We start from the raw sequence: 22,784 nt of genomic DNA on the forward strand, positions 1-22,784 counted from the left end.
CATAATTCAAGACATTGTTTTGCTTCCTTTTTTCTCTGCTTCTGTCATCTCAATGTCTTGTGCGCCGATCCCGTTTCCTCAATTTTTTGTTGTTGCTTGTTTGTTTTTCTGTTATGATTCACTTTCTCAGAGGATTTTCTACAGTATAAGGCTTTTACATTTTCACTGGGTAGAGGCCGAATTTTTTTTTCTCTCTGCAAAACATTGTATATCTGTTAGAAGTCTCTAAAAGAATAGATTATGCTTTACACAAATATATGGAGTTAATACGATTTTCAACTTCTAGGTAAATGATTTAAGTGAAGTCCGAATTGATTTAATATTAAAAGAAATATCAAATACTCTTTTAATTGCCTTACCAGATGGTCCTATCAAAGTAGAGGATATGTTGACACGCAATGAGGTATGTGCTGCTTTACATCCTTGAACTAGAATTCTTGAGTGTGTTACAAGCAATCTCTTAGTAAATTAATATAAATCTAAAAAAGAATTCTCACTGCAGGAATACAAAAAATATTGGTTTTGATTAACATATTTTGGTTAAAATATTTTGTGTGTTTAAATTGGTACTTAGGCATTTGAGGTACTTAAACTGTAGTATTTCAAACATATATTTATTTATTTAGCTGTTTTATAACTATATTAGATTTTTTGCATGAAGATACTTGGACGTACACAGCCTTTTTTCATTATTTTTTTTCTTAAACCTTTTTAAAGAAGGTAAAAAAAAATACCTTCCAAAAAATATATTTGAGAATTTGAAAGTTTACTTGACTTCAAATGAGACTAAATGTATTTTTCGCTTTATTATTTTATTACTTTTTAACTGAGTGCAAGTAAATACATTCATTAAGGGTAGTTGAAAGACTGTATTTGGATAACTTCAGATTCAGATTATTACCTTCCTTCAGTATTTGGTGATTCCTTCTGGACTTTAAAAATTTCATTGCATTTTGCAAATGGAAAAACAAACAAGCAAACATGAAAATATGATGTAATGTATAATGTAACAGGAAATCTTAAAAATAGAAAAAAGATTTTGGTTTTGGTTTCCCAGTTTTATTTTCAAAGAAAACTCCTTCAAACAGTCTCCACCTGAAGGATGGTATTCAGGTAAATTATTTGGTTCTCCATGAAAGGGCAAGGTGATAAGATAATTAGTGGTACTAAGATGATTCCTTGTTATTTTTACTTAACAGACTTTCACTAAAGAATGTGCTGAGTTATTGAATCACAAAAGTATGCATATTGAAGATGCTGTTCAAGACTTAATATCTGTATTTGAAAATAATTATGAAATTAAACATTCTGAGAAAGCATCAAAAAAGCGCGCATCACCAGGTAGACAATTATAATTTAAATGGAATTTTCTGTCTCTATTTCTCTAGACTTAACTAGTACATGTCAAAATTGAATTTTTTTAGCTAATTGCTTGAGCTAGCAATATTGTTTTGAGTGTAAAGATGTAGCATGCTTCAAAACAGAACGTATTTCAGTTAACAGAAATGCATTCATTATTATTTTTTAATTTACAGTAAAAGAAAAACATGTATTGTTTGGAAATATTGAAGATGAGAGAGAAAGTAATACTGGAGATCTTCACGGTGATGATAGCAAGGGCAATGACAAAGAGGATGAGTTTAAAAAGGTATTTTGTGGTAAGAAGGGAAACTTTTTGAGTGATCAAATTAATAAAATTGAGTATCTTGAGGATAAATTGGATATCCATGTTACAGAAAGACATTACATAGAGAATACGAAATGTCAGATAAAAATTATCAGCATCTAAGTTCCACCACACTGCTCCCTTACTCCCCCTCAAAAGAATGGGGAGAAAATATGAAAACAATATTGAAAAAAGGCTCATGGATTGAGATAAGGACAAGGGAGATCATTCATCAGCTAGTGTCAGGAGCTGGCTGTTACCTAACATGGGGCAACTGCTCTTCTCACAGAGGCCATCCCTGCAGTCCTCCTGCTACCAAAGCCTTGCCACATAAGCCCAACAAAACATGTTGCTGTATTTTTATATTCTTCTTAATCCAGTAGAGTGAGATCTTACCATCTCTTATTTGAGAAGGGTACATATGCACCAATATTCTTGCGTAATTTGGAGTGTGTGTGTGTCTGTTTTTATCTTCTGTGGACAGACGTACACCTGCTTTTCTGAATAAGTATGAGACTTCAGCAAGATCTCAGTCTTCTGTTTCTGAGAAAGACAACGTTGTTATATTTTATATATATCTTCTCCATGCAGCTTTTACTTATTTACTCACAAGCTGTTTTCCTCCCTGTCTCCCCTTGTGTTTCTCGTGTAGCTTTACAGCATAAATTTCTTCAGACTATTATGCTTGACGAATACACTTTGAAATAATCTTCATGTTCCTGTCTGAATACAACACTAAATAATGTTGTGGGTTTTATTGTTTGTTTTTTATTACAGAAATGTAAAGAGGTGGTTGCCTATTTCAGTCACCAGCTGCTAGATAGTCTCCAGAAAGCCACCCGACTGTCTTTGGATAGTCTTAAAAAAAGAATATTTGTTTCAAAGTGAGTTGCAAATGAAAGATTTCTTCTATAGTATTACCAAAACAGTTATGTCTGTGTTAACATAATAATGCACTTATATTCACGTGGGGTGCATGTGTCATTAGTCAAAGAGTTCCAGACCTTTTTTAGCTCAAGCAGAACCAGGAGAGCCCTCACCCTTTGTTGCATCGATGCCTTGGGCCCACACTTTCCTTTTATTCTTTACATCTTCAAGTTGTTATATTCTGTGCACTTTCTTTTGTGCAGAAAATGAAAGTTTTTTTTCTACTTCTCTCCCCTCAGCCTGTACTCTTTTATTTTTATTGTTATGTGTTTCCCTTGGGATTGCTTTCAAGATGTTAGTACAATTTATTGTCCAATGTGAATGATTAGAACTTAAGTGACCATTCTAGGTCATATGTGGCAGCATGCCCATATGTTCGTTTTACTTCAGATTATTTGTGTAAACATGGCTGTTCACTCAGAATTGTTTCTCATGGGTTAAAGATCATCCACATATCACTATTAATTTTATCTGATAATGTCAAGATCCATACAGTTGTACCATTTTCTTTTATTCATTCAGTTGTATCATTCTATTTGGTATAATTTCAATAGATTGTTCTCTGCTGGATGAGGCATATACTTCAGAGACAGAATTTCTTCCATATAATATATTGTATATTAAAAAGCTAGCCTACTTAGAATCCTATTAAGAATTTATTTTAAGCAGGTAAAATTGACAATGTTTTGTTTTTAATATATGTGGAAGCTTGTGTTACTGTTTGTTGTTTTTTTTTTATTATTATTTTCTGAGGACATCTCTCATACAAAATGTTTTAAAAACATGGTCTTTGTTGGTTGCATCCTTAACAGTTGTAATGATTAAAGATTTTTTTCCTCTATTTTTGACAACAGTATTTACTATTGACTACAGTATTTACATTTGTTGAATGATGCCTTTTTTGGTCGCTGTGTCATTTCATAGCATCCAGAAATTGTATGTCGCACTTTGTCTTTAGTTTTTAGTGGACTCATTTTAATTTTGTCTATCATTTTGTACCAGCTTATCATCTTTGAAACTGTTCTGTTCAGTTGAACATTTATCTAAAATGTAACGAGGCAACTCTTACTCTTAATAAGTTGTTACATGAAATGGTCAGTAAAACCTTTTTATGCCCTACTCATAACACTGGCAGAATTCCATCATTCTTAAATTTGGAGATTAAAATCCCAAATCAGAAAATATTCTAGATACAAAATTCTGAAATCAATGCCTAGATCCAAAATAACCTTTGTCTGAGTGATGAAGCTCTGGCTATTATTTTCACCCTTAAAACAAAACTTCTGGAAGCTTTGTCAAATAGCTGGTACACTGATGTGAAAATTCTTCATGAAGGTTTCTCCATAAAAGGTACCTCAAACTGATGTTTCTAAGGTAATTTGAATGTGTTTCATGGTGAAGTACTTATGACATGTTTCAAAATTATTTTCAGCAAAACTACATTTGGGAGAACAATGTTTTCTGCTCACCCAAGCAAATCCGAAGAGATTGTCTCTTTTCTAAAAGCAGAAGTACACCTTGCAATTCCTAATGTGGTAAGTTATGTGTCATACAGATACGGTAAAATACACTATATTATGGTTATGTCTGCATTTGCCCAAGCTCAGAATGTGGGCACTCTTCTACTGAACCAGCACCCATTCAGAAGGAGAACAGTTGCTCAGGCCCTTTAGTGCACTGACAGTACAGATGAAATTTGCTAACATTACTAACGTTCCTTGTTTTTGTCTTAGTAGGACTTGCAGAATCTGGCCTTTTATTGTTCTAGTGTATTTCAGAAATTATATTGCAATCTATTCATCAATGGTCTTTGCAGAATGTTTACCAATCTCCTTCACTTGTAATGATTGAATTGTTGGAATAAATTTTTCATGGTTTCTATATATTTATTTATTTTAACTGTTTTGTTCTTTGCATATTTAAATCCTTTGTTGAATAAAAATAATGAACATTATTTTTGCTCAGTTTGGTTTTAGTCACCTCAGTAGGAAGTAAGATGACCTGAAAGAGAAAAACTCAACAAAAAATGAGAAGATTAAAAAGCAAGAAGTCAGCTCTGGATTTCTGTGTGCAGAGAACAAAAAGGCAACCAGATTGCAAAGAATTAATAGATGCATTTGTTTGCCTGCTGTAGAGTAAGACAACTTTGTCAGCAATACATATGTTGTTTTATTTTATATGTGAGAAGATAATACTGTCCAATTGTCTTACAAAAATTTAGTTTTACATTTGTGAAATGATAATGGAATAGAGGTTCTGTTCTAAGGTGATATTCCTTAGTTTGAACACAGTATCAATGTCAGACATTCTAATATACTTCACACTGTGTACACATTTACAAGGTCTGCAAAGGTGTGGAATTTTTACCTTATGAATATTTGCATAATGCTTCAAGCTCTGTCCACTGCAAAGGGAAATGTACCTATCTTTCCCTCAACTCCTCTGAAATTCTTGGTTGATCCAGGGTAGCAATCAAGTAATGTTGGGTAAAACGTACCGCTTTATGTTAACAAATAGGATTTTACAAGTTCCTTGCTTTTATGCGTACAACTGCTCAGTCTGTAAAATTGATTTATAAAACATAAGAGTCACTTTTTAGTGTTTTTTATCCAAGTTCTTTGTTCTTTGTTCTGATGTTTAAAAACAAATGCTGTTTTTCTGTTCTTTCCTGGATCAGTCTCAGGTAGGTTCTTCCTCCTGTTAAGCATCCTGGAGGAACAGATGTGTGCATTTCCTCCACCTTATCCTACATGGAATTCTTATCAGACAAGGACAGGATAAAGCTACAATTAACATTATTCTGACAATGTAGTTGTTTGTTCTGTGTTTGGGACTTTCTGTCTGTTTGCGTGCTACTAAATAAAAGTGGCTAAAGGCTGTTTTTTGACCTCAAAGTCAACTGACCTGAAATGGCTTGTATTTACAGTAATAAATGCTTTTTCTCCTGAATCCAAGAGTTTGCATTCAAACTGTGTGTTAGGTTCAGCACTCATCATGTTTTATCCTCCAAACTGTGCCTGAATTTTGTCTGCGAGAGTGCTATTTCGCATCGCTTCATACTACGCTAGGGAGCATAATAGCATTTATACAGCATGAACAGCATGGTTTGACCCTGTTCCGTTAGCTTGTTGTTTTTGTTCCAGACCAAGAATCCTCTTTTTACTCTGGCAATTGATAATGAATTCTCTACCCCTTCTGGCTTGTTACAAAATCCTTACCAAATATAGAATTTGAGGTCTTCAGGGCTACTGCATGGAGTTTCATTTGATTACTAAACACTGTGCTCTTGCAGAAGTTTGAAGTGATGCTACTTTGGGGAGAAAAAATAAATATTTATTCAACTAGAACCTTCAGCACTTTGATCTAGATGATTGTTGCTTGTCTTATATCCCATGGCATGAATGCATATACAGATAAGCACTTAGAAGGAGAAGGTATATACTTGTAAATATTCTTCTTTGAAATGAGCTGTCCATATGTACTTTCATGACCAATCCTCTCACAGTATTTACAATACAGAGGTTAAGAGTAACAGAGAAGAGGAACTTGGCCTAACGTTTTTGATGCTTTGTGATTCTAGAATGTGGGAAATAAGGCTTGTAGTGTATTCCCTAGACTGTAAAAAAGTATTTAAAAAATGCTGTTAAAAATATTTTAGGAATTGTAAAAACAACTGTAAAAAAAGAACACGAAAACAGACTACTAATACTTTCATGTCAGCTTGCCTACAGTGTAAGTGTACAAATAGGTAGCAGGTCAGTACAGTATATTTCATTTCTTTAGAGGCAATTCTGAGGCAGGCAGACTCTTAGTTACATTTTTCTCTTCTGGGGCATGCTCTACAATTCACTGTGAGTAGAGTAAAACTGGGGTCTTGGAAAATGACAGTCACCTGCATTTGTTTCAACAATATTTCAACTATTTTGAATAGGTAATGGTTCCCAGTTTAGATGATATACAGCAAGCCATCAATCGTATGATTCAGCTGATACTGGACGTAAGTCGTGGAGTTGCTCAGTGGGGACAAAGGCATTTGCAAAAATCTAATTTAAAAGCAGAATTAGACACACAGCGAGTATCTTCAGCAGGTTTTGGATTATCAGGAAAATTAACCAAAAAAGAGGAAAGTAAGTTGCTTTTTTTTTTTTTAAAAAAAAACGTATTTTAAACTTTGGATTTTAATAAAAATGTCATATATAAATATTTATGAGTATATTTACTTTGTTTCAAAGAAGCCAACTGTGGGTTATTTTGAAGTAATATGTTGTTCTTATTTTTTTTAATTAACTGTATTTTTCAGAAATAGCTTTTCTGGTTTATGTAAGTATTAGAACCTCGAGAAACAATAAGCAAAAATTTTTTTGAAAAATTGCTAAATTATGAATCTCCTATTTAACTGAGGCAAAGTAAACTTGTTAGGTCATCTTTTTACTTACTTGTTATGTTATAGTTGTAGCCATAAACAATTATGGAGACTAACTGTCATTGAAATATTGAGATAGAAAGAGAGCTAGTATAACCATTAGATATCAGTGACAACCTCTATTTGCTGGCTGTATTCCCAAAATGGATTATAAAACGATTGAAGTGTTTGTTCATGTGAATATTCACAATGTAGATAGACCTGCAGGCATTCTAGTCACATACTTTTTTCCCTAATATTATTTCTATGCAGAAATTTCTGTTTCTATGGTTAGATGTCCATACTGTTTCTATGGTTAGATGTCCATATGAAGCAAGCACCCACAAAAACAACCAACCAAAGAAAACCAACAAACTTTTACCGTCAGGTTCTCTTAAGTGATCTGCACTGCAGTAGCATCTTTGTTGTGATTCCTTTGGGAAATCTTTAGTATCTTGGAAATTTTTTCTCTCTCATAGTCCAGAGTTGGGATTTATAATCATTTGAAGCACAGACATAGAAAAATAGTCTCTTTAAGCAGGGTGGCAGAAGACTACTAAGACTACTACTCATAAGACAGCCATAGCCTTTCCCTCTGCTGTGTCGAAATACAAAGTTAGTGAGTAATCTTTTTCATCACTTTAAAGCTACTCATCAGTAACACCCAGGAAAGGGTGTCGTGTGGTGGGGATATGTTATTATTTGGTCAGCTAGTTCTATGGAACAGATGGCACAGATGGATCAATCTGAGACTCTGTTTTCAGTGACCAGATCCCTGAAAAAGTTTGCAGACCAAAAAAAATTTGGCATTGCTTTAAATCCCCCCATTAAACAGCATGGGTAGCACGAAGAGATGGCAGAAGGATTTTCCTTCTCCATTCTCTTACATATGCTTCAAAATGCTCAGGCCCTTGTCGTGGCAGAAAGGGCTCATTAGAACTTTAAGAACAGCAATGTCTACATTGATATTGATTGTATCAACAGTTCATCAGAGATGAAGTAGGGACATGATAGATTGTATTTTACTTACCTTCTGTTTGAGTATACTTGTAGTTCCTACAGGAGACTGGGCTCCTGTTTCAAAATCAACAATGTAACTGGAACAGCAGCTACCTTTGTGTAGCTTCTGTGTTTTGTTTCAAAGTGCCTTTGAAAGCATATTTGGAAATGAAAGGTTTAGTAGAGTCTCTTTTCTCTCTCTCTCTCTCTCTCTTTTTTTTTTTCTTCCCCTTCATTCAGCTCTACCCTCTTTCAGACAAGACACAAAAGACTTTGATATCAACAGGTTGTGTTTTGAAGCTACATTTGTCTTACAAACTTTATTTTTGCTCTAATAAAAGATGCAACTGGGTACTGTTTTATATCTCTTTTGATATCACTAAAGATACTTAACGAAGAACTACTTAATTCAGGTATCTTAGAGTTCAAGAAACACTGTTTTAAGGGGTTTATATGATTTTAAAACCTTATTATATGAATTTAAAAAGAAAAAGCCTAAAATATTTATGAGGCCTTGTCATCTTCTAGTTGCAAGTAAACTAGAAAAAGGAAAATTAGTGAATAAAGAAGGCTATTTTCTTTGCATTTGGAAACATTAATTCTAGGCTGAATTTGCCCTAACTGTATAGAGCTTAGACTGAACTAGTGCTTGGTGCCTTCATATTAAGCAGATAGACAAGTAAAGAAGGTTATTCAGCCCTACTTAACAGCAACTGTGCTTAAGTTGACCTGCATACATTTAAAGAACTATAACTAACCAGACTTGTAATAGTTTATTAATTTATATATGATTTTATCTTACAGAAAGAATGAAAGATGTTGTGATAAAAAGAAAGCTAAGAAATTTTTACTCAGGTGTTGCAGAACATGAAGATATTTCTAAATTAGTTGTGCTCCTCTCTTCTTCTGTGAATTGTATTAGAGAAGCAGCTAGTGAAGCTCTGCAGGATTTTCAGAAATATAAGATGCTGTGGACAGAAGATAGAGATGCCAAAGTTCAGGTGAGTTTAACGCTGATCTACAGGATTGTTTTTCATTAATCTAATAATTTGAAATTAGAAAACACTGATGGGAAAAAAAAAAAGATCAAGAAAAAGAATGTAGAAAAGATATTAGAAGCACAAATTTTAATTCTGTCCATAAGTAGTTGTGGTGATAGTAGTAATATATTTCCTAGGCAGAAGGAATAGCATGGTACATATTTCTTATGTAGAGGGTTGGGTTTTTCTGTTTCTGTGCCTTTCTATATCATGATAAAGTGGTCCTAGGCTTTTTGTTTGTTTTGTTTTGTTTTGCTTGCTTTTAATTTCTTTGTTTTTTGTTTGTGGAACTCTGAATTTCAGGCCATAAGAAAGTACTCCAGTTTTGCACAGAACTTCTCACAGTGTCAAGGTTGATACATGTGCATTTTTCTCTATGGAAAGTATTTAAGTTGTTATTTTGAGTTTAATACATATTTTTATTCACCACCTTTTATTTAGTTAATTCAAGGAGGTGAGTTCTGCAACCTCTACCCAACAAAAAAAGTCCTGTATTCCCTTCCTGGTTGTTTGAATTATCGTTAACAGGTTGTTTCCTGCAAGTTGAGTCCTCAGAAGCAGTAGAAAAATGTGGTTCCTTTTAGAACAGGAAAAAGCTCGTTTCCAGTAATTAGAAGTCTCTGAGAATTAATCTTCAGAATATTCACACTGTTCTTCTACAACAGATTTTTAATTTAAAGCTTGAATTTAGAGGTTCAGTAGAAGAAAGTTGGCTACTATATATACTTCATTTAACCTTGGCTTAATTCGGTTTTCTATTATTTTCTATTTAACAGACTGCATTGTATAGAGATAGATCCGTGAATATCACATCACCTTGTTTGCTACGGGAGTACCAGTCTCTTTTGGATGTCACACTGCAACTTGTGCAATTTATATGGGCTAAGAAATATACCTTATTTTACTTGTAGTCTAATTAATTTTTTAGTTTAAGCAAATACTGTTAGCTTGATCTAGTTACTGCTGAAGAAAAGTATTACAGAAGAAGCCTCAATAATACTGCATTTCATTTTTATGCATGCGTGCCCTTGTTTCCATCCCCCTTCTTCAGCACTATGCTAACTCTCCCACTGCCAGTCTGGGTACTCTCACACAAAAGAAGAGGAAAAGAACTTTCAGCATTCATTGTTTATCCATGCAATGTAGGCATATTGAATACATATCTTGTGTAACGTTTCCAAAATGCAGCTTTTCAGGATCACAAAACTTTTCTACACTTGAATTCTTATGCTCATGGAACTCCTTACAAAATTTATTTTACTGCAATTGTTTCACATGTTATTCTGCTAATGGTCTACCCTTACTGTAAGTGCAGACATATTTTTTGATGTTATGTCACCTGTTTTCACAAAACTGGTAGGCAAACAATATGTCTTGGATGTCTGTTTCTCTGTTAAATTTGATCGGATTTTTCCAACAAGCTTGGGAATTACTGACAGAGAAATTCATAAATGTGAATGTCTACTCATGTGCATTTTCCTAATTTAGCAAGGCCATGGAAGGCTAAATACAGGCATAGTATTGATATACATTTTCAGTAATTCCTGAATAAGTGTTTCCACCTTTTTTTACCAAAAATATGAAAAAAGGATAATTGTTGATTAACATTTTAACTTTCATACAGCGATTTTTGGCTAGCTGCCCATCTCTGACTGAAATTAAGGAAGAAATACTTCACTATGCTATGTTTGAGCAAGAGATGGAAGATTTAAAACCCATTATTCTTCTTGGTCCAATTGAATTGCACACAGGTATGACATTTTCTTCTCTTTGTACATCGTAAGATAATGAATAAAATAGTCATAGGTTACTTGGCTTATTCTCTAAAATAAAATGTTTACAAATATGAATAGAAGTTATCAAGGACACTTCATTTTGTTTGTATTGCTTCTCTGTGTAGTAGTGTTTGGATCCTAGGATACTTTTTATTTTTGTGCAGAATAGGAAGTTAGGCATGAAACTAATGAAAATACTACCATGACATTATGCAAGATAATATCATGGTAGTTTGTTTCTTTAACAAAATACAGATCTTCAAAGATCAACAAACAAACAAAAACCCTTGGATTCTTGGTGAAGATTTTAAAAGACTTTTTCGAGTTTTTTTTGTTTTTTTTTTTTTTTTAGGAGAACATGAATAAGATGGTCAACAAGGCAGTATGAGAAATGGTATATAAAAGTTGAGTTAGTTGTCTCTCTCTATATATATATATAAAATGTATAGTCAATTACATGGAAAATAACAATTTGGAAAATAACAATTTTAACCCGAGTTGAAGGAAATAAGTTTCATAAAATGCACATTTTTGCTTAAGAAATCCACTGCTGCACAATCCTGTTTAGTGAAGACATTGAAAGAATTAATAAGTATTGTAAGTATGCAAGTGCTTGTGCGTATGTTGTGTATGTGTCCATAGGCATGTACATAAATGTATATATACGCACAGTAGGGAGAGAATCACAGAATATTCAGAGTTAGAAGGGATCCACAAGGACCATTTTTGGATGATTAGCTGTGGATATTTAATGGCCTTTTGGAATCAAAATTTTAATACTGATAGCTGCATTACTAAAGAGGAAAGCGTATCTTCTGTAAAATTTGTAACTAGAAGGGTTATATGGTCTTAGGATCTTTCAGCTTCTGGACACTGGAGTATAAATGTTGCTTATTAAAATCTTAACTTGTTCGCACAAGTTAAAGTGCCAAAGATTGGCTTTTCTGTCTCTTCAGCGTCAGTTTGTGTTCATACATTCATTGTTCATGATCTGATTTGACACCTTGTAGCTTTAGTTATGAAGTGTTCCAAATCCCAGAATTGAAATCTCAAGATGTCATTTCTTCAACTGGTATAAGACATTTAAATATCACTGATCTTCATGCACTTAGTTAATATATATTAATTAAAGACAATCTCTGAGAAAGTAAATCAATAATTAGGTATTTTTCTTCTTTATCATCTCTATATGTTGTATCAGATAAACTTGCCAATGCATCTTACAGATACAAAATAGAAAAACAGAAAAGTATTCAAGTATACTTGAAATTATTAAAAAAAAATTTGAACTAGAGTAATTGGATTGCATTTCTGCTGATGTTCTTCTGAATTGCTATAAAGAACCATACATGATGTGTGGATTTATATATTTATTTATTTTTAAATCAGGACCCCTGAAAAAAGCTTTATCAGTTGAAGCCAAAGCCTGGAAGATGCTCCTCTGTCATTATTTAAATGAGGAATATAAAAAGAAAATGACAGACATGATGTCATTCATAACTACATATTTAAAGAAATTGTCTCGACCTCTGCGTGACCTAGATGATATCAGACTGGCAATGGAAGCTTTATCTATCATACGTGATAATAAAATACAAATGGATATGACTCTGGGACCTATTGAAGTAAGATGACTTTAATTTTTTATTTTGATTAAAACAGTTAGTTTTATATATGAGGAGTCATAAAATAAACTGAGAACCCAAATAAGTTTACTGTTATAAAGGGTCTAAGATGAAGATAGGAAACAAAGTAATATTTTTATTGCTATTTTTATTGTAAATTATGAATCGCTATTAGATACTTTGGTAGGTACTGTATAAATGCTGAATAAAAAAATAGATTCTCAATTTATAACTTAAATACAATATAGGAGATGGCATGCAGAAATAAGCAGATGAGAGCACAAGAGAAGGGAACAGTAGTCTCCCTTTTGCTGTGTTCTTTTCCATTAGCCTTAATCTTTCTCCTAACTCTTTTGTGTCCGAGAGAAAACAACTTTATACTTTGAATATAACCAGAATGCATTCATGGAGCCACACATCATTGTATGCTGTCATTTTTTTGCAGCATTCTTCCAGTTTCCCTGATTTAACTGGATAAAGAAGCTCATTAAGCTTTATATATACTTGGTATTTTTTATCATACTCAGTCAGCTTAATATAACATCTGTTTTACATTTTTATCCACCTTTTGCAGAAGAAATTGTACTGCTCAATACTAACATTTTCCTTCTGGAAGACTGTTCTGTTAATGTGATAACCAGAATGGACTTTCAGTGTATTGTTGATATTATTCCTAACAAGTTAAGAAAGTATTACTAAATGTTCTTTCTTAGGCTGAGTATCTTCAGGCTACTTGTCAGGCAAAAGACAGGGATGTGATAATCATACACATGGATATTAAATAAAATAAGCAAGAGAAACTGAGTTTGGCACTGTTTATTTCTCAGATTTTACATGTGTAGGAAAAGTGATGCAAAAATTGTAAATAAGATAATACAGATATTTTAAATTCTGAAGGAATAATATTTTTTTACCAGTTTCTGGCACTTTGAGATGAATATTAGTCTAAAGATTCTTTCCCAAACCCTTATATTTTCTACATCTTACATTCTATACATTTACTCCTTTTCTTTACTAAAATAATGAGTTCCACTAATAGCAATAGGACTACTCATGTTAGCAAGTCACTCTCTGTTCTTTCTTCATGAGCTTTTGTTAAATAAATAAGAGTTTATAGCTGATAAAATCAAGATCTGAATATAAAATAGTGTCATCTGATCAGTAATTTTATAGTTCAGTGTTTTGTCTTGTTTCCTTAGTGAGCTTAATTAGAACTTTTGGGGGTGATTAGGCATTTTATTTCTTACTAGAACATGACTGAAGGATGTAAGGAAAAGTAAGACTGGAAGGCGATCAGGCATAGACCGATTATAGTCTGAAGAATCATGCCTGACCAATTTGATAGGCTTCTACAATGTCTAGCTCAGTGGACATGGGGAAAACATTGGACATTATTTATTGTGATTGTAGTGAGGAATTTGACACTGTCTCCCATAACATTCTCGTTGACAAACTGATGGAATGTGGGCTAGGTAAGCGGACAGTGAGTTTGACTGAAAGTTGGCTGAATTGTCGGGCTCAAAGTGTTATGATCAGTGGCACAAAGTCTAGTTGGAGGCCTGTAAGTAGCAAAGTACCACATGGGCCCACCCTAGGTCTAGTACTGTATTAATGACCTGGAGGGTGGGACAGAGTGCACCCTCAGCAAGATTGCACGTGACACAGAACTGGAAGGGATGACTGATATACCAGATGGTTGTGCTGCCCTTCAAAGCGACTGGGCAGGAACCTCACTAAGCTCAAAAAGTGCAGATGCTGAGTCCTGCTCCAGGAGATGAATAGGCACCATAGGCACCAGCAAAGGCTGGGGCGACTGTCTGGAAATCAGCACTGCAGAAAAAGAACTGTGTTCCTTGGTGTACACCAAGTTGAACATGAGCCAACAAAGTGGCCTTGTGGCAAAGAAGGTTAAAGGTATCCTGGGCAGCGTTAGCTAGAAGAGTTCCAGCAGGTCAAGGGAGGTGAAACTACTCTTTTACTCTGGTGGGTGAGACACACTTGGAGTGTATCTCCATCCTTGAAGAAAAAGATGAAGAAAAACCTGACTGGACACTGCACCTGGTCTTGGGCAACATGTTCTAGGTTACCTTGCCTTGAGGTTGTGAGGGAATGGACTAGACAATTTCTAGAGGCCCTTTCTAACCTCAGTGATTCAGTCTATGCCTCTCAGAAGTTGAACAAGAGAATTCCAAGTGTAGGTATCTGCACGGAATAAACAACTGTATTTATGAAACATCATAAACTGCATATAATAGAAGTCATAGGTCAGAGGATCAGCTAACGTGATATATAGTGTTGTCTTCATTAACAAATCTTATGTGTACCTTTTGGGAATCTGTAAAATAAGAAGGCAATCTTATTTTTAAATAATTTGTTCCCTTGGTCTGATAAGAGGGTAGTAAAACAGAAGATGTGCAAACTCCATGGATGCAAGCAAGTTACTAGTGTGAATAAATAATAAGAAAGGTTCATAATGAAACAGATACTTATGCAGGCACTTGATAGCTTGAAAACATATAGTAAAGATTGTATAGGTCAGATGGCAAAATATTTCCAAAATGTGTAATTTAGTGAGAGTAATTCAGAGGTGGGGAAAAAAAAGATCAAAATATACATTCAGGTAGTGTAATGCAGATACCATTAAGATGATAAAACTTCATATATATTTAATATTCAATTTCTTGTATTTGTATATTTTTCTGTTATCTCATCCAAGAGAATTTTATTTAAAGAAACATTTTTTTTGCAGTTTTGCTCTAGTTCTGATTCATTCAACATCCTTTTTTTAAAAAGAACAAATGAATATTTTATGCCTAAATTACATGCATAGATTTTCTTTGAAATGTTATTAACACATTGGATCTATGTTTCTGCAAATGAACTTAAAATGGATCATTACTAAGGTTTTCTTTTTTCATGTAGGAAGCCTATGCCATTTTAAACACATTTGAAATTGAGGTTACAAAAGAAGAATCAGAAGGTGTTGATTCACTCAGATATTCTTTTAATAAATTACAGAAAAAAGCTGTAAGTATATAAAACTACAATTTAGAGTATAAATGAGTGTGGAAGAGACTCCGGTTTGTATTCTGACTCTTGGTCTTAGTTGCTCACTAGTGTCTATACCTTTGATTAGGATGTTCATTTTCTAATTTTATTTTTATAGAGAAGTTCTTTAATATTAAAATATTATTATAGCTTTTATATATGTGCCTAAAATCTGCAAGAAAATGAGAAATTTATTTCTTCTCTTTGCTTTCTCTGCTGTCCTTCATTTCCAGTTTTTGCTCCATTTTTGTCTGATCAAGATTACTGCTCTTAGGTTACATAATTTTAATAATTGCATACTTTCTCAACGTCCTTCCCCTTAAATGATGACTGTACACTTAACTTCATTGTTTAGGACAGACATATCCCTCAAAAGTTCAATGTCTGTTGGACCTTTTCCTGAAATGGGGAAATTTTGGTGGAAATATGGAAATATTTTATTGGAATATTTAGATCCTATTGTGCAGAGTAATCCCTGGCATGAGTATTTTATATTTTGATTTCAGGCAGTTCTTGGTTCTCTCTCTCAAGCTTTTGAACAAAGAATAATGAAGTTTTTAAAGAAAACACTGAGCCATCCATGAGGAAGAGGGCTGTAATATTTTGGGTTTTTCTGTTTTCTGTGTCCTTTTATTCCCCTCTCCCCTTTTGTTGTAAATTCATTGTAAATATTCATTTGTAAGTAGAGGGGAGAGACTGTTGTTGCTGTTTCCACTTTTTATCTCAAAAATTGAACATGTAGCACCATGAAAGAAAATAATACCTGTTTAGTTTCAAATCATTCATTTTTGTTCAAAACTTTAATACTTATGTATGTATGATTTTGGGTTATATATAGCTCAAATACCTGTTCCTGATTTAAAAAAAAAAAAAAGAAAGAAAGAAAGAAAGAAAATAATACTGTATTTCTTGTTATTCTTTTTGTCAGACCAGAATTCAAGATGAGTTGGTTCAAGTTCAGCCCAAATTTAAAAGTAATTTACTGGAATCGGTTGCAGTTTTTCGGGAGGATGTGTCAAACTTTGAAACATCATATGAAATGGTAACTGTAATGTTAATTTTTTAGTTATCTGAAAGACTTGTACTTAGCTTTTCAATATTTTTATTTGCATCAGTTGGGTGCCAGAGTTTTATGTTGAGCTACTGAATATGGTGAATATGTCATGGTTGTTAAGCAGTCATTGTTATAGGTCATAGTCTGGAGAAACAGCAGTGCAAACAACTCTGAGAAGAGAATCCCTGGTGGCATGATTTTTCATGAGATCTTAGTTTAGAAATTGCAGCACATTATGACATCTTTGATTGTATTTCAATGTTAAAAAAGTGTTGCAGGCCACACACTGGAGATATATATATATATATATTTATTATTTTTTATTTTTATTATTTCTTTCAAACAGAAACAAAATATGAGGAATGAAGTCTAGTGCTATTTAATTTAATTAAGCTAAAGACTTCTTAATTTTCTAAGTGTTATCTTTTATTAGATTTACCATTGTAAATATTGCATTACCAACACACGTAACTTGATTGGATCTTGACTATCAAAAGATTATGTATTTTGTGATGAGCTACTGTAAATATACAGTGGATTTCAGTCACTCTGAGAATTAATATTGAGATTTTTGTTAATTGTTTCTTTAAAAGGAAGGACCTATGGTTCCAAATATTCCACCTCAGGAAGCTAGTAATAGGCTACAGGTCTTTCAGGTAAGAAAATAAACAGTTACATTTTGAAATAATTAAATTTAGATCCACTGTTGCTTATCAAAGTGAGTTTAGAAAAAGACACATTTACCAAAGACTGCAATCTCGGTGTGTATTTTGTTTAGTATTCAATCAGGCAATATTTTCCTTAATGTGGAAGGACTGATACGTAACCTTGCTCCACTCTTCACGTTTCCTGAGCAGAAATTATCTACCTAAAGAAATAAGAGCAGTAAAAAAAGGGAAGAGGCAAGTACAACTCGATAATAGCTAAAAAGAAGCCAGGTTATATATTGGTCACATAAGCCAATCTTTTCCTCTTGTAAAGATCACATTTTCCATTAGAAACTTGCCTTTCAACTCAGTGTTTTGTTTTTGTTATGAACCTTAGTTCATGGTTCCACAATAAGCCTTATTCCATTTTTTATCCTTCTTTTCTTCAAAAGTTATAACTTGAAGATTCCGCCCCGGCTCCAACCCACACGACTGTTGTTAGTCTCTTATGTATTGTATATTTATTCTGTAAAAAGTGAATTCAAAGTTCTTGAAAAGCACTGACAAAGTAACAAAAGCTTAAACTTTCACATGCATCTAATATATACTGAAAATGGAGTGACTTTGTTTGAATTTGCTCTTCAAATACATTTGTCAGATACATTTATGTGCCAAGATAATGCTTTTGTACCCAAACTGTTCTTTCACTTTCCCATGTTGATCCAATACTTTGGAGAGCACTTACACTTTGTCTGAAAGTAGCTGTATTTTTGGCACTCTCTGGTGTTTTTAATTCAGGCCGTCTACTTTATCACCTAATACAAGTATTTACTTTTCTGTCTGCACAATATAGAATTAATTTCACATCCCATTTTTGTAAAATGTTTCTTCAAATTATTGCTTTATAAATATATTCACAAACTGAATTCAACATATGGAATTGAATACTGCTTTACATGAGAACTGTTTCAAAAATTTAGATTAAATGTATTTTTCAGATGTTTATGCTTCTAATACATGTGTTTTAAGACGAGTGTAGAACTGTAGATTTATTATTAGACTATTTTAAATTAAATATATATTTTTTATTTTGTCTGTATGAATCTTAATGTCACCAGGCTAATTTTGATGAGCTTTGGAGAAAGTTTATCACGTACTCATCTGGTGAGCAGTTGTTTGGATTGCCTGTCACAGACTACGCAGTTTTGCATAAAGTCAGGTAATTGTGGAAATACAGCTGTCCTAGGTGTTTATTAAGTATATTAGAAAGGCTAAAGGTACACAAAAAGGGAATCATAGAATCATAGAATATCCTGAGTTGGAATGGACCCACACAGGATCATGAATTCCAACTCCTGGCTCCACACCGGCCCACCCAAAAAATCTGACCTGAGAGCATTGTCCAAGTGCTTCTTGAACTCCAGCTGGCTTGGTACTGTGACTACTGCCCTGGGGAGCCTATCCCAGTGCCTGACCACCCTCTGGGTGCAGAACCTTTTCCTAACACCCAGCCTGACCCTGCCCTGTCCCAGCTCCATGCCATTCCCTCGGGTCCTGTTGCAGTCCCCAGAGAGCAGAGCTCAGTGCCTGCCCCTCTGCTCCCCTCGTGAGGGAGCTGCAGAGCACCATGAGGCCTCCCCTCAGCCTCCTCTGCTCTGGGCTGAGCAAACAACGTGGCTTCAGCTGCTCCGCATGTGTCTTCCCCTCCAGACCCTCCACCATCTTTGTAGCCCTCCTTTGGATGCTGTCTAATAGTTTTATGTCCTCTTTGCGTTGTGGCACCCAGACCTGCACACGGTACTTGAGGTGAGGCCAGGAGGTTTCCATCACCTTAAATTAAATACAAAAAAAAAATCAACACAAATTTTAGAGCTCTGAATAATTTGCTTATAATTGTGTGTGTGTGTGTGTGTGTGTGTGTGTATTTATTGTGGCAACAGAACAACACCAGGTTATTTTACTCTGGGTATTGTGCTATATAAAGGAGCACAATGCCCTGTCTTCAAAATATACTCATATAAGCATATGACTAAATATAGTTTTATGTAACAAGATACAGTACTAACAACTAGAAAAAGGCAAGGAACAATCAATGTATAACCATATTTGACATATATTATTAGAGGTTTATGAAAGTCTTAAATTTTTTGAGCAGCTGTACCTAATGAGCCTTTCTGGCTGTTTTTGCATCAGCATTTTAGTTCAGATTCCTAGAGTGCTTCTGAAGCAAATTGACTAATCGCCCTTGCTTGCCATTCCCTGCTTTGCACTGCAGAGCCACCTCAAGGTGCATAAACTACCACAGAATCATAAAATATCCTTATTTGGAAGAGACACACAAAGATCATACAGTCTGGCTCTGGATACCACAAAGGGCAATCTAAGGGTGAAACCACATATTTATGGGGAATTGTTCACGTGCTTGTGAACACCAACAGGCTTTGGGCCATGACTGCTTCCCTGAGGAACCTGTTCCAGTACTTGACCACCTCTCAGTGAAGAACCTAATCCTAATATCCAATATACTTGTCCTAATATCCAGACCTTCCCCTGACTGAGCTTTAAGCCATGTCCTTTCACTAGTCACCATAGAGAAGAGAACAACACCTCCCACTCCACATCTCATTATGAGGAAGTTGTAGACAGCAATGAAGTCACTCCTCAGTTTTCTTTTCTCTAAGCTAAGCAAACCAAGTATCCTCACCCACTCCTCATAATTCACGCCCTCTAGTCCTTTCAACATCTTTCTGGCCCTCCTTTGAACATATTTTAATAGTTTTATATTTTTATATGGTGGACCACAAAATTTCACACAGTATTTGAGAGGAGGATGAAGATGCTGAGTATTAGGGGGACAGTCACATCTTTTGGATGAATTGAAGTTTTATAGAAGTATACCAAAGCAAAACTTTCCCCATATAAGTTTAGAGTAGATAATAGGTCCTCAGCCCCATCTGCTTTGTTGTTGTTGTTGTTGTTTGTTTGTTTGTTTGTATTAATGAACTGTTCTTTTCTAGATTAAGAAATAAAATCTAATTGATCTCAATTTTTGGTAGTAGTATTACAGATATCATGTATTTAAGTACTGAGAGATATCCAAATAGCTGATTGAAATTATTGGTATGACTTTTTTGGTTCCAGGAAGGAGTTAAACTTGCTTCAGAAATTGTATGGATTGTATGATACTGTAATAAGCAGCATCAATGGTTATTATGAGATACTTTGGACAGATGTAGATATTGAAAAAATTAATGCTGAGCTTCTGGATTTTCAGAACAGGTGTGTTCTTAATATGAACAGTAACTTATATTAAATGAATTAAGATTTAGGTGACTTTAGTGAAGCTATTTGATATATTTAAATACAAAACTTCCATGAATAAAGTTTATCATAAGGTGATCGGGTTCTACAAGAAATAGTGGGATAACGCTGTACTTTTAGTTAACCAGTCTTTTACCTGTACTTTTGTCCTGGTTTCAGGTAGGACAGAGTTAATTTTCCTCCTAGTAGCTGGCAGGGTGCTATGTTTTGGATTAGAATGAGAAGAGCGCTGATAACATGCTGATGTTTTAATTGTTGTAGAGCAGGGCTTACACCAAGCCAAGGACTTTTCAGCTTCTCGCTCTGTCCTGCTAGCGAGCAGGCTAGGGGTGCAGCAGGAGCTGGGAGGGGACAGACCCAGGACAGCTGACCCAAACTGGCCAAAGGGGTATTCCATACCATCTGACGTCATGCTGAACAATATATAGGGGTGGCTAGCCAGGGTGGGGGGCCGGCTGCTCGGGGATAGGCTGGGCATCGGTCAACGGGTGGTGAGCAATTGCATTGTGCATCACTTATTTTGTACACATTATTACTATTAATACTATTATTATTATTATTATTGTTGTTATTCTTTTCCCTGTCTTAATAAACTGTCGTTATCTCAACTCACAGACTTCACTTTCCCGTTTCTCTCCCCCATCCCGGAGAGGGAGGGGGGAGGGTGAGCGAACGGCTGTGTGGTGTTTGGCTGCCAGCCGGCCTAAACCACAACAAGTTTTGATAACAGAATACCATATGATGAGCTGAAGTGTTGATCTCCTTAACTAAACCAACCAAGGTGTTAAGCTGAAAGTTTGTTTTTAAAAGGGAAGTTAATCAACTAGGAGGATTAGCCTATTGACTTAAAGTGCTGGATACAATGATAACATTTCTGAGTCTTTTACAATATTTCATAGAGTCATAGAATATCCTGAGTTGGAATGGACCCACAAGGATCGTGTATTCCAACTCCTGGCTCCACACAGGACCACCCAAAAAATCTGACCATGTGTCTGAGAGCGTCGTCCAAGTGCTTCTTGAACTATGGCAGGCTTGGTACTATGACCACTTCCCTGGGAAGCCTGTTCCAGATCCCAACCACCCTCTAGGTGAAGAACCTTTTCCTAATATACAACCTGAGCCTCCCCTGTCCCAGCTCCATGCCGTTCCCTTGGGTCCTGTTGCTGTCCCCAGAGAGCAGAGCTTAGCACCTGCCCTTCTGCTCTCCTTTTTAGGAAGAAGCTACAGGCTGCCATGAGGCCTCCCCTCAGTCTCCTCTTGTCTAGGCTGAACAAACCAAGTGACTTTAGCCAGTCCCCATACGTCTTGCTCTCTCGACCCTTTGCCATCTTTGTAGCTTTCCTGTGGATGCTCTCTAATAGTTTTATGTCCTTTTTATATTGTAGCACCCAAACCTGCATGCAGTACTCGAGGTGAGGCTGCACCAGCACAGGCTAGAGTGAGAAAATCATTTCCCTTCTTTCATCTTTTTTTAAAACCTTTTTCCATTTCTAATGCATTAACAATAGTGTCTAAATAGCATAGTTTTGAAAAAAAAGAAAAGCTACAAACATTGCAGTAAGTTTGAAAGCTTAAAATGGCTTTGTCGTTGAGACTATTAAGATGTAATTAGATTGCTTCAGAAGTATTTTCTAACCTTTTCTAAAAAGTACATTTATTATTTTTGGAAGAAATATAGTATGGAAGACTAGGAGGAGAATAATTTACAACAGAGTAACTGCATCATTGAGTCCTGTCCACCACTATTCTGCTACATAAGGCAATCCTGTATCATGACAAGCTCTATTCTGAAACAACTCCAGCTTTCTTTGCACTTCTTTCCCCCAGTCCTCTTATTGGAACAACATTCCAGAATCTGACTTTATTAATTTCCAAAATAAAGGCATAGTGAATTGATGTGCATTTGTTCTTGTGCAAATATTTGGTGTTTTAGGTTATATCTATACTACGATTATAGAGTAGAGCAGACCTACTAAGATAGCTTTACATCAATCTTAAATGTAGTTCCTGAAATGCAGAGATTTTCAAAAGCTAAGTTACAATACTCTTTGAAATTCGTTGTTTAAAATAAAAGCGTATAAAAGGCCAATTACTGTTGTAGCTCCAGTGAAAAGTCTTCAGTATAAAAAGTTTTTCCTTAGGTTGTTAAGTACACGCCCCAATTATTTACTCATCAAATTCTTCCATCCTTTGCTTTGTCAACATATCTTACCACTTAGCATTGTTTTGAAAGTTTTTTCATGCCTTATCTCACTGATGACTTCAAGTAATCCAAAA

At 34.7% G+C, this 22,784-nt stretch overlaps 1 protein-coding gene across 1 annotated transcript in view; it reads left to right on the top strand.

Moving 5' to 3' along the window:
- DNAH8 (dynein axonemal heavy chain 8) overlaps window positions 1-22,784 on the top strand; it is a 132,252-nt gene that overhangs the window by 25,745 nt on the left and 83,723 nt on the right. Inside the window, exons 17-30 of the mRNA XM_035558510.2 lie at window positions 287-403; window positions 1,200-1,341; window positions 1,542-1,648; window positions 2,444-2,550; window positions 4,068-4,128; window positions 6,525-6,720; window positions 8,799-8,995; window positions 10,659-10,785; window positions 12,199-12,434; window positions 15,357-15,461; window positions 16,411-16,524; window positions 17,130-17,192; window positions 18,302-18,402; window positions 20,325-20,462. Of these exons, the coding sequence (XP_035414403.1) occupies window positions 287-403; window positions 1,200-1,341; window positions 1,542-1,648; window positions 2,444-2,550; window positions 4,068-4,128; window positions 6,525-6,720; window positions 8,799-8,995; window positions 10,659-10,785; window positions 12,199-12,434; window positions 15,357-15,461; window positions 16,411-16,524; window positions 17,130-17,192; window positions 18,302-18,402; window positions 20,325-20,462 (1,811 nt within the window). The remainder of the gene's footprint in view (window positions 1-286; window positions 404-1,199; window positions 1,342-1,541; window positions 1,649-2,443; window positions 2,551-4,067; window positions 4,129-6,524; window positions 6,721-8,798; window positions 8,996-10,658; window positions 10,786-12,198; window positions 12,435-15,356; window positions 15,462-16,410; window positions 16,525-17,129; window positions 17,193-18,301; window positions 18,403-20,324; window positions 20,463-22,784) is intronic.

This window comes from Cygnus atratus, chromosome 3 (assembly GCF_013377495.2).
Source record: "Cygnus atratus isolate AKBS03 ecotype Queensland, Australia chromosome 3, CAtr_DNAZoo_HiC_assembly, whole genome shotgun sequence".
Classification (NCBI taxonomy): domain Eukaryota; kingdom Metazoa; phylum Chordata; class Aves; order Anseriformes; family Anatidae; genus Cygnus; species Cygnus atratus.